General features: G+C 37.6%; 1 protein-coding gene and 1 long non-coding RNA gene across 14 annotated transcripts in view; one reads left to right on the top strand and one right to left on the bottom strand.

The window, feature by feature from the left end:
• LOC145521731 (uncharacterized) overlaps positions 1–3,483 on the top strand; it is a 97,145-nt gene extending 93,662 nt beyond the window's left edge. Inside the window, exons 4-5 of the long non-coding RNA XR_014065642.1 lie at positions 2,329–2,437; positions 2,898–3,483. This is a non-coding gene — a long non-coding RNA (uncharacterized LOC145521731). The remainder of the gene's footprint in view (positions 1–2,328; positions 2,438–2,897) is intronic.
• CDK19 (cyclin dependent kinase 19) overlaps positions 1–14,128 on the bottom strand; it is a 226,365-nt gene that overhangs the window by 5,734 nt on the left and 206,503 nt on the right. For 12 of the 13 annotated variants that reach the window (XR_014065637.1, XR_014065639.1, XR_014065634.1 and 9 more), the window contains 7 exons: positions 13,527–13,658; positions 8,479–8,622; positions 8,244–8,313; positions 4,189–4,261; positions 3,712–3,809; positions 2,878–2,956; positions 2,007–2,267 (listed from right to left, as the gene is read on the bottom strand). Coding sequence is in view for 7 of the 13 variants with exons in the window: in XM_081530590.1 (XP_081386716.1) it covers positions 2,007–2,267; positions 2,878–2,956; positions 3,712–3,809; positions 4,189–4,261; positions 8,244–8,313; positions 8,479–8,622; positions 13,527–13,658 (857 nt within the window). In the remaining 6 variants the exon portion in view is untranslated. The remainder of the gene's footprint in view (positions 1–2,006; positions 2,268–2,877; positions 2,957–3,711; positions 3,810–4,188; positions 4,262–8,243; positions 8,314–8,478; positions 8,623–13,526; positions 13,659–14,128) is intronic. The other variant, XM_081530592.1, reaches the window with a different exon arrangement.

Raw genomic sequence — 14,128 nt, 5'->3', positions numbered from 1 at the left:
GATAAAGAACAAATGTGCTGATAATGTGAGAGCTGCAAAGAGGTCTCTCACCCTCACCCTTCATGCTAATCTTTCCAACTAATTAGCTGAGAAAGCTATCCATGTCACAGACATGCCGGTTTATTTTTAAGTAGACAGCTCAGTATGGACAAAGAAAAACATTTGAAGAACTCCTAGATTTGAAAGGAGTAAATACAGTAGTTAAGTAATCTGTCCATGATTGACTATAATCAGTCTAATATAATCAGAGACACCAAGATGAGCTAGTACATGATAAAGGTTTGTTGCTCATATAATACAATAGGAATAAACTAATGTTAGGGGAAAAACTGACTTTATAGTAAAATTCAAATATGTTCGTGACTACTACCCAAATAGCAAGCTGCTTTGCAAACCAAACTGATGCCTTGATTAGTTTAATTGGAACCAGTGGAAGTGCTATTATTTACTCTGCTGCTTACAGGGAATCTTCCAAGAGAAGTTTTCGAAGTAGTTGTGTTGAGATATTCAAAATGTAAAGCCAGTTTAAACAGCTATTTATTATGTCTTTCTCGTTAACGTTTCTCTGGTTTCCAGTTCCTAATCAGTGAGTTTATGTCTTCGTTGCCTGTGGTTTTGTTTTCTATTATCTCTCTCCTATGTGCTCCTTCTCCACCAGTTCCCTGAGGGACTGTGGTTCTAAACCTTTTTTTTTTAAGTAAGTAAGTTTTTTGTTTCCCTTCTTAGATCTTAAGTTTGTTACTACCTTGAAAACTTTTTTTTTTCAAGATTCCCTTGGTTTTCACCGGTATTTTTACCTGTCTCTCCAAACACCAATCCTTAGGGTTTTTTCCTTTAATTTCTTGAATTGGTAATACAATTGCAGTTTTTGTTTGAATCTCAACAAATGTAGTTTCTTGTCTCAAAATTATTTCTTGTGAGATTTAACGGTTATTCCTGACAAGTCTTTGTCCCTTTCTCTTCTGTCATGTGGCTATGTACTGATTATTTCCTCCCAGTGATGGCAAAACCTTCTGAAGTATGCTGCTTACTTTGTTCACAGTAAGCCACCATTCCTCTTCCTTTCAGCTACTTGTCGAGGGGTCTTTTTCTGACCCAAACCTGACAGGCAGCTGTAAGGGTAAAATGAGAAATGTTGAGGAGGAGCTGCCTGCTTCACCTTCCCTCCTCAGGGTTGTAGGATAAACAAGAAACAAATACCTTGCAATTACATGAAATGACAAAAATCTTCATTTTCATATAATGCCCTAGAAAGACCAGGACTGTGAAATCAAACTTTAGAGTTAAGTACCGCTTATTTCTAAAAGGATCTATTGTAAGCATTATTGTTGTCTAGTTACTCAGTCGTGTCTGACTCTGTGACCCAATGGACTGCAGCCCACCAGACTCCTCTGTTCATGGGATTTTTCCAGCAAGAATACTGGAGTGGGTTGTCATTTCCTTCTCCAGGGGATCTTCACGACCCAAAGATGGAACCTGAGTCTCTTGCTTGGCAAGCGGATTCTTTACTACTGAGCCACCTGGAAAGCCTGTATGTGTATTTACCATTTCATAAAATGTATTGCTAAAAAAAGAGACAACAGGCTCAAAATGGAGTCATTTGTGCTAAGCCCATGTAACCAAACTGAGACTTAATACCTAACCTAACTGCAGTTTCAGCCCCTCCCAGGAATGTACTCTTCCCAAGTCGGTCTGGAATCTCTGCTCAGCACTTGAGAAGTAATCTACCGGGTAGACTCCTGTAGTCCCCAGAGGAAGGTGCCCTGGCCTGACATGATCAGCTCTCTGTTTAAGTAACATCCTGTCCCACCTCCTTCTGCCTATAGAAGTCCAGAAGTCTTTCATTTTGTACAGCTCTTCAGAGTCTCTTTCTATATGCTAGATGAGATGCTATGTGATACATGAATCACTGAATACAGCCAATGAGACCTTTAAAATTTGCTCAGTTGAATTTTGTTTTCTAATGGTATGTCAACATGAAAAACTACAACATTCAGGGGGAATACCTGATAATCTGAGGGCATAACAGGCCCGCCCGAGTTTGTGCCTGAAGGCCCCAGCCGCGGTTTCTTGTTGGGAGGCACCTGGTTAAGGCCGGAGTCCTGGCTGTGCTGCAGCCCTGCTCCGGCGGGCCCGGCCCCTGCACCTCCTGCAGTCCCGTTGGTCTGGCTGCTGTTCTGCTGCTGTGGGGGGGCCGGCGGGGGGGCAGCCGCCTGCTGTGGGGGGGCTGTGGGCTGCTGATGTTGGTTCTGTTGCTGCTGCTGGTTCTTATAAGAAGAGAAAAATAGGCAAGCTTGGTATGGAACGAAATTACACCTGTCATTGTAGGATATGCATATGAGACTGCCAGCCAACCTGGGGAGAGACCTACGTGGGACACCACAGTGACTGGCATGCCTGGAGAATGGAGCAGCTGGGGAATACAGCACCCTCAAAGGTGAGTACGGAGCCCCAAAGAGGACTCGTTCTCTGAAGTTCATTTAGATTGCACAGTAATCCTCCCTATCAGGGACAGACATCCCACTGAAGACACAGGCACAGAGGAAAGAGCAACTCCTTAAAACAGCTCCAACAGTCTTTTCAGTCAATTTGGAAAACAAGGGCTGTGTGGGGAGGAGTTGGTACAGTCAAAGCATAGAGTGATGCTTTAAAAGCAGCCTACATAAAATGATGGCAATGACACTGAACAAACAAAAGCAAGAATTAAGAATCGGGGAATAAAATAGACTGTAAAACAAATCAGGAAGTTCATTTATCTGTGAATGCGTATTTCAAATTACAGAGTACATCTACAATAAAGTAAATACACAATTAAATAAAATGTAGTTAAATATATAGGAATTATTACATTTATCCTTCCCTAAGTGCAATTTATACCTTGTCACCTTTCTCTTCAGGTTCATCTTCATTAAGGAATTCTCGTTTGGGATATGGAATCTGGCAGCCAGCAAACACACTACAAATCATTGAAGGAAAAAAAAAAATACATGTCATGACCTAAAATCTATAGTATGATTGACCTGTTCATTTAAAATTCCACTTTTTTTTTCTTATTTCCTACTCTTCATCTGTGGCTGGTATGCCTCTCAACACAATTTAAGCAATAAGAAAAGAACAATTTGTCATCTAAGTTTTACACTGGTGTAATTGCCACTTTCAATAACAAATCTTAAAACTGCAGTTAGCTAGTTGACATATGTAACACAGAAATTTCTCCACACAAACTTCATCAGCACTAAAAAGAGCTGACTGTGTATTTGCTTCAACAATGAAAGTAATTTTTTTCTCAAGAAAAGCTGTACCTCTAATATCAGTAAATCCAAGCACAATTTATATCTGTGAGTATAATAAGGATGGGGAAATGGAGAGGTATAATAATGCAGCAGAGACATACAATTTTAAAAGCTCAGTTCCCTACTGGTTTGGTGTGAACTGTTCTGGCTGACCAATCTATAATAAAAGTCCCATCTGTTCTCAGCTTTAGTTTTTGTCTGTAAAACTGATTAATGATCATTCCGTAAACTTGTTTTTATTCACACCTCTTTACAGCTTTGCCTGTTTCAAAATACAGGACCTCTCTACTAGTTTTTCCCTGAGGTGGTATTAACCAAAGAAATAAAAGACTTGAGTAACAAGTGCTTCCCTTGCCTTTAGCCACCACTGCACACCCTCAACCTGGGGCAAAGTGCACAGAAAAGGAAGGATACATACTCTAATGTTGGCAAGGGGTCCTCCTGAAAATAGGGATCCTGCAGAGCCTGCTCGGAGGTAATTCTCTTGGTTGGATCCATCGTAAGGAGTTTCTGAAGCTAGAATAACAACACATAAGAAATTGATAGCACATGAAAGTTTGCTTCCAAGTGAATGTTTTGACTGTGTTAATGTCTAACAGAATTAACATTAAATGACAGTTTATTAATACACTACACACATTTATGTGAAACTGACAGAAATGATTAACAGTAAAACTGTTTTAGAATTTTTTTTTTCTCCTACTGGTAAACCACCGGAAACAAGGCTAAAAGTCAAGAGTGACATCTCAAAGGAAAAAGATTTAATTTTGCCCCAGCATCCACCAATTTCTTTTTTTCCTGAAGAGGAGGAAGAGCTGGGACAATTCCACAGTAAGTGAGGTCAGGTGAGAGCTGTGCTAAGGATCACCTTCCCACTCTGGAGAGATGCACCTACCAAAAGGAATACTTTGCTGTCAGGCTTGACCTTGTGTTTCTCCATGTACTTTATGAGGCTACTGTTGGCGTACCTGCAAAGACATGACATCCACACACTATTGAGGACATTCACACAATTGACATCTTTTAACGGAAGGTTCCAAGATTGGTTTTCCTATGAGGTATGGATTCATTTAAGCCATTTTTTTTTTCTGATTAAAAAGGAACACAAAACCAAATGTTGGTAAATATATAAAAAAGAAATAAGAATTGTTACACACTGCATGTAAGAATTTATACTGTTAGAATTACTTTGGAAAATAATAATGCATTAACCATTAGAGCAGAAAATGTGACCATCCTATGACCCAGCAATTCCTTCCTAGGTACATATTCTATATCAGGATAGCAACTGCTCAGGTTGAGGGGTGAGTAAATGGGTATTCAATTTATTATTCTAAATAGACTACATATTTTCATCATGTATGTTCTTTCCTAAATATGAAATATTTCAAATTTAAAAGGTCAAGAAACAGGTAATATATGTTTATGGTAGAAAATTTAGAGAATATAAAGAAGTATTAAGAAAAAATTGAAAACACTCATAATCACGCTATGAAGCAATTTAAAAAACTCCATCATCAAGATTTGATAATTTTCCTTTGGCATTGTTTCTGTGCATATATATATATATATATATATATACACAAAGAGGCATTTCTGTTTTTATAAAATTTGAATCATACTTAATCACATATAAGTTGTCCTTTTCTCACTTAATATTGTTTTGTAAGTGTTTTCTCTTGCCAAACACTCTTTAAGCTTATTGTTTATACTGGTTGAACATTTTCTACTGTTACTAATGACACTTGTTTCACAACAGTTAGAAAGTGCAGATCCTCGTAGGTAAATTTAGTACACATTGAGGGGGACAGGACTGCATGGCAGGTGAGAATCAGAGGCCCCTCCCAGACCCTGACTCAGTCATTTAACAGTTGTGTGATCTTGGGCAGTTAGTTAACCTCTATGAAAGCCTTTAGGTGCCTCATCTTAGCTATGTGTGGCTGCTTTGATGCTTTTTCAGGATAAAGTCTTAGAATTAATAGGTCAAAGGGTAAGTAAATGCCAAAGCCTTTTTTGTGTGCTCTAGAACTTGCTACATGAACCTGGCCCTCAGACCAGTAGCATGGGCACCTGAAAGCCTGCACTAGGAATGCAGGTACTCAGTCCCTATTCCAGATTCTGAACCAGAATCTGCATCTTTAACAAGGTCTCCAGGTGATCTGTGGACACCTTAATGTCTGACAAGCATTCATTCTCCCCAGTAGCTATAAGTAAGAATGCCCATTTTATTATACCCTTGCCAACACCAGGTATTTTTAAGAAAATCTTTGCCATGTAGATTAACTTAAAAATTATTTTCCTCTAATACCAGGAATATTTTTATTGGCAAGGTAACCATTAAGTTTAGTGATGGTTAAACAAAACTTTAAGGTTTATGTAGAAATGGAGTCTGTCAACATAGCTTTGGTCTTTATGTTGAATCAACTGATTTCTTGAGTTAACTCCAGATTCTAAGGTTGTTTCTATCATAATATAAAAGGTCTTAAAGTTGAAAAATCCTATTGCTCGATTCCCGTTGTGGTTTCTTATTTTTCCTAGTATTACAAATAAGATAAATTGTCATTTTCTGTATTATCCTCTTCTAGATTTACTACAGTTTAGGAGCTGAACAATTTTCAAACTCTCTATATACATTATAAAGCATTTTATCAGCATGTTTATTCAAACATTCAATTTTTAAAGTCAACTTATTTATTTCCTTTTAATTCTGTTCTCACCTTGCCTTCTAATGAGCTAACAAAAGCTGACACTTTGGAAAGATTACAGAAAATTTTATTGTTACCCTTCACAATTCACATCAAGACTAATTTTTTTGGTTCTTTTTATCTGATATAATGAAAACAAGTTATTTGTTTACTTTTTAATGTCATTTGAAATAATACTATCTGGAATTTTTTATTATACTTTAGTGACTTGTATGTACTGCATTATATTTAGCTAATTTTTAATAAATTCCTTTTTGTGTTATGTATTAGTAGGCGGATTTTATGTGGATAAAATTGTTTGCTTAGAAAGTATGGGCTCTTATCTCTGAACTTTTTTTTTTTACTTTTTAAACTAAATTTCATTTATCTTTCTAAATTTCTCTCCTGTTATTTCTGGTTATTGTAAATACTATCCTTTAATGTCAGACTCTTCCTTTGGCCTTTAAATACTAAGATAAAATGTTGTGTCTTCATTAATTTTCTCTTTTATATTACCAGCTTATCTTCAATTACTTGAACCACTTTCATTTAATACCCATTTGACAAGTAACTAATGAAATGCACTATATACTAGGCCCTGGAGATGCCTTTAATGGTGTATAAAACAGGCATGATCCATATTCTAGAGGGAAAGGCAGATAAGTGTGTTCAAAAGCCAACTGTTGAGCAAAGTGATGTGTGCTGAGAGAAGCAGCTCAGGATATGCCACAGGAGTGCAGAGGGGGAGCACCTGACTAGAAGAGCAAGGGGAGACCTCATCAGGATAGAAAGGATAAACAGGAGTTATCTGATGAAATGGGTGGGAGGATGGTATCAATACGTCCCAGACTGAGGGAACAGCATGTGTAAAAATCCAGGGGTCCAAGAAAGCTCAGGGGTTTTGAGGATCTTAAAGAAATTTATGATGTCCAGCCTATAAAGTACAAAGTAGACAGAGGTTTAGGAGATAAATCTAGTGATGCAGAAGCCAAAGCTTTTGTAAGCCATATTTAAAAACTGAAAGCAACGTGAAGACTGACATGCTCAGATGTGCTTTTGGTGATGACTGCAGAACGGGCAGTGAGTCAGAATGAAGACTGAAGGTAGAAATACCACTTATGAGGCCAATGCAGGATCCCAGGTGAGAGAGAGGGTGGTAGTCTGGTCTATAATAGTGGCAGGGTAGATGGAGAGAAATACAGAGATCTGAAGGATATTGAAACAAAGAATTTACTAGATTTGCTAATCGTTTGGACACTAGAGGATAAAATGGAAGGCAGTGAGAGAGGAGAAGGATCAGGGACATCTTTAAGGTCTTTGGCTTGAACAATTAGGTAAATCAGGGAGCCATTTCCTAAGATAAGATATATAGTGGGAGGAAAAGTTTAGGAAGACAGATGATGAGCTCAGTTTGGGACACGTATTTTGAAGTATTTATGGGACACTCAAGTTGGGATTCCAAAAAGCAGTTAGATACATGGATCTGAAACTTGGAAAGGAAATCAGAGTAGAATGTATAAATTGGGAGCCATCAGCATAACTGATGGTGCGCTGTAGCCATCAAAATCACAGAGACTGTCTAGGGAAATGTCTAGGGTGCGAAGAGAGCCCAATTCAGACACCTGAGCAATGTCAGCGCTCTCTTTAGGAGATGCATGGAGGCAAGGATCCCTACCTAGGACTGTGTGAAAGAGAGGCCCAAAATGACCAGTGCCTTTCACTGCTGCTCTTTATCATATCTGCTTTTGTTCCTACAAGCCATTCCTGTCCTGAAATTTTTCTGTTACGTTTCCCAAATGAGAACGTCTTCCACCTTTTCCTCTAGGTGCACATATTTATAACAAACTCCTCTCATTTCTACTCAGCATACACATCCCCACCAGTTAGTTTTACTCAGATCCTAGGCCATGTGTCCTTCCGCCTGCCACCCTTACTGGTTGCCTAGCCCAGCATTTCAGACACAACTCATTACACAGATAAAGACAAAACTACCATTAAGGCCTTGAACTGAGCCCTTTTCCAAGCTAAACAGAAGAGACTTTTAACTATCTATTGACCCTTAAATTCTTAAAAGTTTTTAAATAAATATATGCCTAAGCCTGGCATATACATTAACAACATTTGAAATATCTTCTTTAAATCATAAACATAATTAATATACTAACATCTAAGTTTCTGGTTTAAACAATAATCTATCTGGCTTTTAAAAGGATTAATTTAAATATTCCCACTGAATGTTACTTGTATGTAATATGGTATTACTTACGTTGTTCTTCTAAAGTCTTTCTGAAGTGTTGGGTATTCTGGCATCTTTCTAATATCTTCCCAGTCTTTATCTTACCAAAAAAAAATATTGAATGTTGTTACAGGAAATAATGTTACTTATCGAAAATCTAGTTATTTAGCTTAAAAACATATGTAAAAATACTTAAAATATCCTTTTTAAAAAGAATGTTTTTGAAATATGACTCAAGTATTATTTTGAAAAAAAAATAAATTACCTGCAGGAAATCCCATGACACTAAATATCCGGTCTAGTTGATCATGATGAAAAGGATTGCTTGTTTTTATATCTTCCTGACGACAGTGAAAAATAGGTTCTGAAGTCAATAGTTCAGCAAATATGCAACCTATTGCCCATATATCTATGAAGGAAGAAAAACAAGTTTTTGTACATATCTATTATATTTCTTTGGTTATAATTTCTTGGTATAATCACAACCTACATATAAAAACATTTTTCAAGGTAGGTGGATGGGTGAAATAGGTAAAAGAGATTAAGAGGTACAAACTTCCAGGGATGTTAAACGGATGAAATGTACACGAAGGCAATAAAGTCAATGGTATTGTAATAACTTTACAATGGTGACAGATGGTAACTGGACTTATTGTGATGATTATTTTATAACATATAAAAATTATATATGTTATATATCTAATATAATATTGCATATTAAGTATAGCTTTTAAAAAGAAAAGAATCCCCCAAATAAAGTTTAAAAATCTTTTCAGTTAATACAATAAGTGTATTAAGAAAACATATATATGCTATGAAATAGCTATATCATTGGGCTTCCCTGGTGGCTCAGACAGTAAAGAATCTGCCTGCAATGTGGGAGACCTGGGTTCGATCCCTCCATTGGGAAGATCCCCTGGAGGAGGGCATGGCAACTCATCGCAGTATTCTTGCCTGCAGAATCCCCATGGATAGAGGAGCCTGGAGGGCTACAGTCCATGGGGTCACAAAGAGTTGGACACTACTGAGTGACAGAACACAGCACAGCTATACCATCACATAACAGACTGAAAGTCAAATAAAAAACATTACTTGCAAACTTCCTGATCAAGATAAACTTGGGGAACTCAATTTAGCAAGCAATGAATTTTCTTTACATTTAGGCAAAAGCCTTTCTAACCACTATTAATAATTTAATTGCTGAAGCATTCAATTGATAATCTAATACAAGGCATGACACTCAAGATGTGATAGAATAAAATAATATGATCAGGTACGGTGATAGGTTTCTTTAAAGAAATCAAATACATAATGACAGTAGAATTTTTGAGTTGTCAGTCTAGACACTACAGATTACACCAAATAATCTGGAAAAACTCAACTTTTGTCTGAAAGACACCACCTTCAGTGTTTTCAAGAAGTGGTAAGGTCTAGAAGCTGATAAATACAAGTATATACAGGCACTGTGTGACACCAGTAAAGAGAAGTGATCTGAACATACTGAGATGCTGCCCCAACTCCATCATGCCAAGATAAATTGAGGCATTATTCAGGGTTTTATTAACTACTTCAAATAACCAGTTAAAGATGATTCTACTTGGACTTTACATATTGAAAAACTATAATATAGTTTTAATCTAGATTCTAAGACTAATATTTATAATGCTTTGCCAAATGTGCATGTGAATTAATTTTTGTGAGATGTATATTCATACTTGCCCACTTAATGCCATTTAGTATTTTTTAAAGTTAATAACACACAGACTACGGGACAGCATAGAAAAGTACAGTGTTTAGAAGTCTTCTAAACATAAGAATCACATTCTGTAGACAAGCTATTAGGTAGAATTACTGTTGGGACACCATTTCATAAACTACTAAATGAAAAAAATATATAGCAATGTCTCATGCATCTGACTCCATTCAGGGATGGTTTCCTCCCACACGTTAGCCTTCCGGATAATGGGAACATATTCTTTCAATAACCATTTTTATTACATTATTACCTGCCATCGTAAGAGGCTATAACATATAACTTAATCATCATCATGAAGATCCATCACTAAAGAGTAGAATAATACTGTTCAGTGTCTACTTTGTCATTTTTTTCTCTGCCATGTCATGTCGGCTGTCCCCCTTTGCCCTGATATGGCAGCCTCTTGACTGTCCCAAGTCTCTTCCTGCAGCTGCCTCTACTATGCAGTCAATGGAGACAACTACTGTATGTTGCTGGCCACACAGTTCCTGGTTTGCCCTCTATTCAAAGGACAGAGGCCTGTATCTAGATTTCCCGGAGAACTGCTAAGAGAAGGAACCTCAATGTAGCAGGCAGTATTAAATTCTAGCGTGTCCTGCCTCATAGCATCTAATTTTAAATGATCATCTGGCTCCAGCACCATCTTTACCCATTTCTCAGCTCTTTCCTTTATCAGTGACTTGCACTTTTCTCTCTCTCCCTCTCCCCTCTCCTCCCTGCCTCCCCCTGCCCCACTCCCCATGTGTGTGTCTCTCTCACACACACACATACCACAGCCACCACCACTCCTGGGCTAAATCTCATTTCATAAATTTTCACTGATGCCAAATCAAACTCTCTTTTATATGCTCTGAATAGAAATAATACTCATTTCTGATATGAACCAGGTACACAGAATTCTAAGAATGAGTAACTGTGTATATTTATGTCTACTATGAATATATAAGCTAACTAATGTGGGGATTATTACTTTTATGTCTTAACTTTTTTCCTAACTTCTATCCAGAATAAATAATTGGGATGACTAAAATTAGAAATCAGTGATTATGTTTTTATCTTTAATTGCTAAGTCTCATTTTTACTGAGCTAGTAAGTCACAAGCTGGTTAAAATTCAATTTCAGTCCTTCTTACCCTGAGGAAATAAGAAATATAGTTGGTTTCCAGTTCATACCCAATTACCTTTATTTCCAAAAAACACATCTATTTTTTATTACAACAGTAGAGCAGTTAATCAGAAAATATTCATAAAACTATGCTTCTCAAAGTGTGGGGACCACAGACAACAGAATCACCAGAGGTACATGTTAAACATAGGCCGTGGGTTTGCTAAGAATCTCTGAGAGTGAGACAATCTTTGGTGGGGCATCATTTTGTTTAACAAGGTTTCTGGCTGAGTCTTCCTTTTCTTCCTGGCATCTCCCTTCTGACACAGACTGCACAGTGCTAGGTAAGAGCCCAGCGCACGGGAGGTTCTGCTGTTATCACATCCTGTACTCCTACCCTGTGCCCGGGGTTATCTCAACACCAGTCCTGTTCTAAAGCACCAACTGTTGCTCCCAAGTAGCACTCCCCTTTTCTCTGTCTTAACTTTTGGCCCCTTCCTAGCCTCTGGTACCTTCTGAGATTGTCTAGATTTTATTGTTCTCAAGAGAGACAACTAATAACAGAAAAAGTAACCATAATGCTAAATGTCTCAAAAATAAAGCCCCTCAGTGCACTCACTGGAATGGAAATAGAGTCAGGCTCATTCTAAGAACCGCTCTGTCCCAGTGGTCCCCAACCTTTTTGGCACCAGGGACCAGTTTTGTGGAAGACAATTTTTCCACGGACAGGAGTTGGGAAGGGGGGTGATCCAAGCGCATTCCATTTATTATGCACTTTATTTCTAATCTAATGCCACTGCTGATCTGACAGGAGGTACCAGTCCACGGCCTAGAGGTTGGGGACCCCTGCTCTGTCCCTTCCATTTACTTTTCGTATCAAACAAAGTTCTCCTGCCTTCACAGCCCTTGGCTGATAATGGTGACAGCCTCTGGTCAGGGGTCTTATTACTGCAGGCTCAGCTGCCAGGGGATGGGTCTGAGGTCAGTCTCACACGCCTCTACTATCAAACACATATGGTTTTCCTTATGGTGCTGTGACCACTCATAGCCTTTTTCACCAATTTAACAAAATCCTTCAGCAGTACTTATGAAGAATTACAATATTCCACACTGTGCTTGTGTCTTAATCCCTAGAAAAAGGAAGTATAAATGTGTTCTGGGTATTTGAGTTTTGCAGAAATCAGACCTCCTGACGAATGAGGACATTACTATATTTTAATTTTTGTTTCCGTTTTTACCCATGAAGAGGTTAATTATGAGTCTGATCTCTTCAAACGTTGAGAACTTCCTTGATAACTCTTTGATAGTTCTTTTCAGATTTTTCATAAGCTTAACAGAGAAAGGATTGTGCTTGTCTATTTTTAATAATTTTATAATTTAAGTGCATGTATCAAATAGAACTTGACCAAAGCAGCTAAATGCAGTCAAAATTAGTGTAATACAAGTAACCATAATTTAAGAAAAGGAAACTTTAAAGAAACTCAGTGAGCAAAATGTAGGTACCTTATAGAACTAGGCCTTCACATTAATGGTCCTACTTACTCCCTCCCTGTCTTCTCCTTTCACCTCCTTTAAAGCAGTACCTAGGTTTGAGGGTAGTTCTCTCTTCCCGACTCCCTCAGTTGGCAGCTGGGCCCTCTGAGGACACTACAGGGCCAGGCAGCAAATTCTCTGATGCCTCTGTTCTGAAGCAGACTTTAAATCCTACAGATTGTGTTTTTCACAGGTTTTCTTGTTCAGCGTTTATGCTTGGTGAGATGGCAAGATGCTGAGCACAGCTAGTCTACCCAGGCTCTATTTCCTACCTTAATGGAGCAACTGCCATCCTGATAACTATAATGGCAAAAGAGAAGGATTAGTCATATTGTTTCTTGCTTAGGAAAGGACTGACTAACTATTTCCCAAATAGCAGAGGCTCTCTCCAATAACTGTACTACTTCCGTTTTTCTGTTTTTCTTTTTGTGAAGAAAATTCTAAACCTCTCTCCAGTTCTTCCAATCAATAGTAGGTAGGTGCAAAACAAAATCTGCATTTTATCATTTCTATAGCAACTCAACAAGATCAGACACTTCTATCCTCTGAAAGCAAATGCTTTCTTTTAGGCCCAAGAAGGAGGAGATATATGTATACTGATGGCTGATTCACACTGTTGCGCAGCAGAAACCAACACAACATTGTAAAGCAATTATCTTCCAATTAAAAATAAATAATTCAAAAAAGAAAATGCTTTCTTTTTTTAAAAGAATCATATTCTCCTAAATAACTGAAAATCCAGAGCTACTAGAATATAAAATCTGGGAATATAGATGACAACAGGACTTTTACAAAGCCATATAAAGTGGCTTTTACAAAGCAGCTTTATTATACCATTTAGTATTTATCATAAACGCAATGTCATACAATAATGATATAATACTTACCAATTATAAGTAAATCATTTCACACTAACTTACCAATGGCCTTTGTATAATGCCTTGCGCCAAGCAAAAGTTCTGGAGCCCGATACCAGAAAGTCACAACTACAGGATCCAAATCTGCTAGTGGCTTTAGAGGAGAATTGAATAATCTGGCAAAACCCATGTCAGCTAAAAAATAAAATCAATTAATAAGAACTCAGTGTGGCATGCTATTATAACCATGATGACAATAGCCACTAACCTTACAAAGCAATCCTTTTCAACCAGAGGTCTGTATCAGCACCAGATCTCCCCTCCCCTTCTGAGGGAGATACTGTTATTGTGCCTGTTTTACTGATGAAGAGACTGAGGTTTAGAGATATTCTGACTTGTCCAAAGTCATTAAATTAGTAAGTATAGAGTCAGAATAAAAATCCAGGTCTGATTCCAGATTCCTGGCTTTCAGAGACAGAATAATATTTGTATATGTTTTCAAAATAAAGTTTAAAAGTTTTCATGATTATGACTTATGTATGCCTATATATCTAAAATCTTGAGTCTATCTTAGTTCAACCTGTGCCAGAGTTGGCGTTTATGGACTCAGGAGAGCTGATTTAAGTATCTTCCCAACATGGTGTTCAGTAATGTCATGTTTGTGG

The sequence above is a fragment of the Giraffa tippelskirchi genome, chromosome 9 (assembly GCF_054371585.1).
Source record: "Giraffa tippelskirchi isolate mGirTip1 chromosome 9, T2T-mGirTip1v1.2.pri, whole genome shotgun sequence".
Classification (NCBI taxonomy): Eukaryota; Metazoa; Chordata; class Mammalia; order Artiodactyla; family Giraffidae; genus Giraffa; species Giraffa tippelskirchi.
This window is presented reverse-complemented; position numbering and strand designations above follow the sequence as displayed.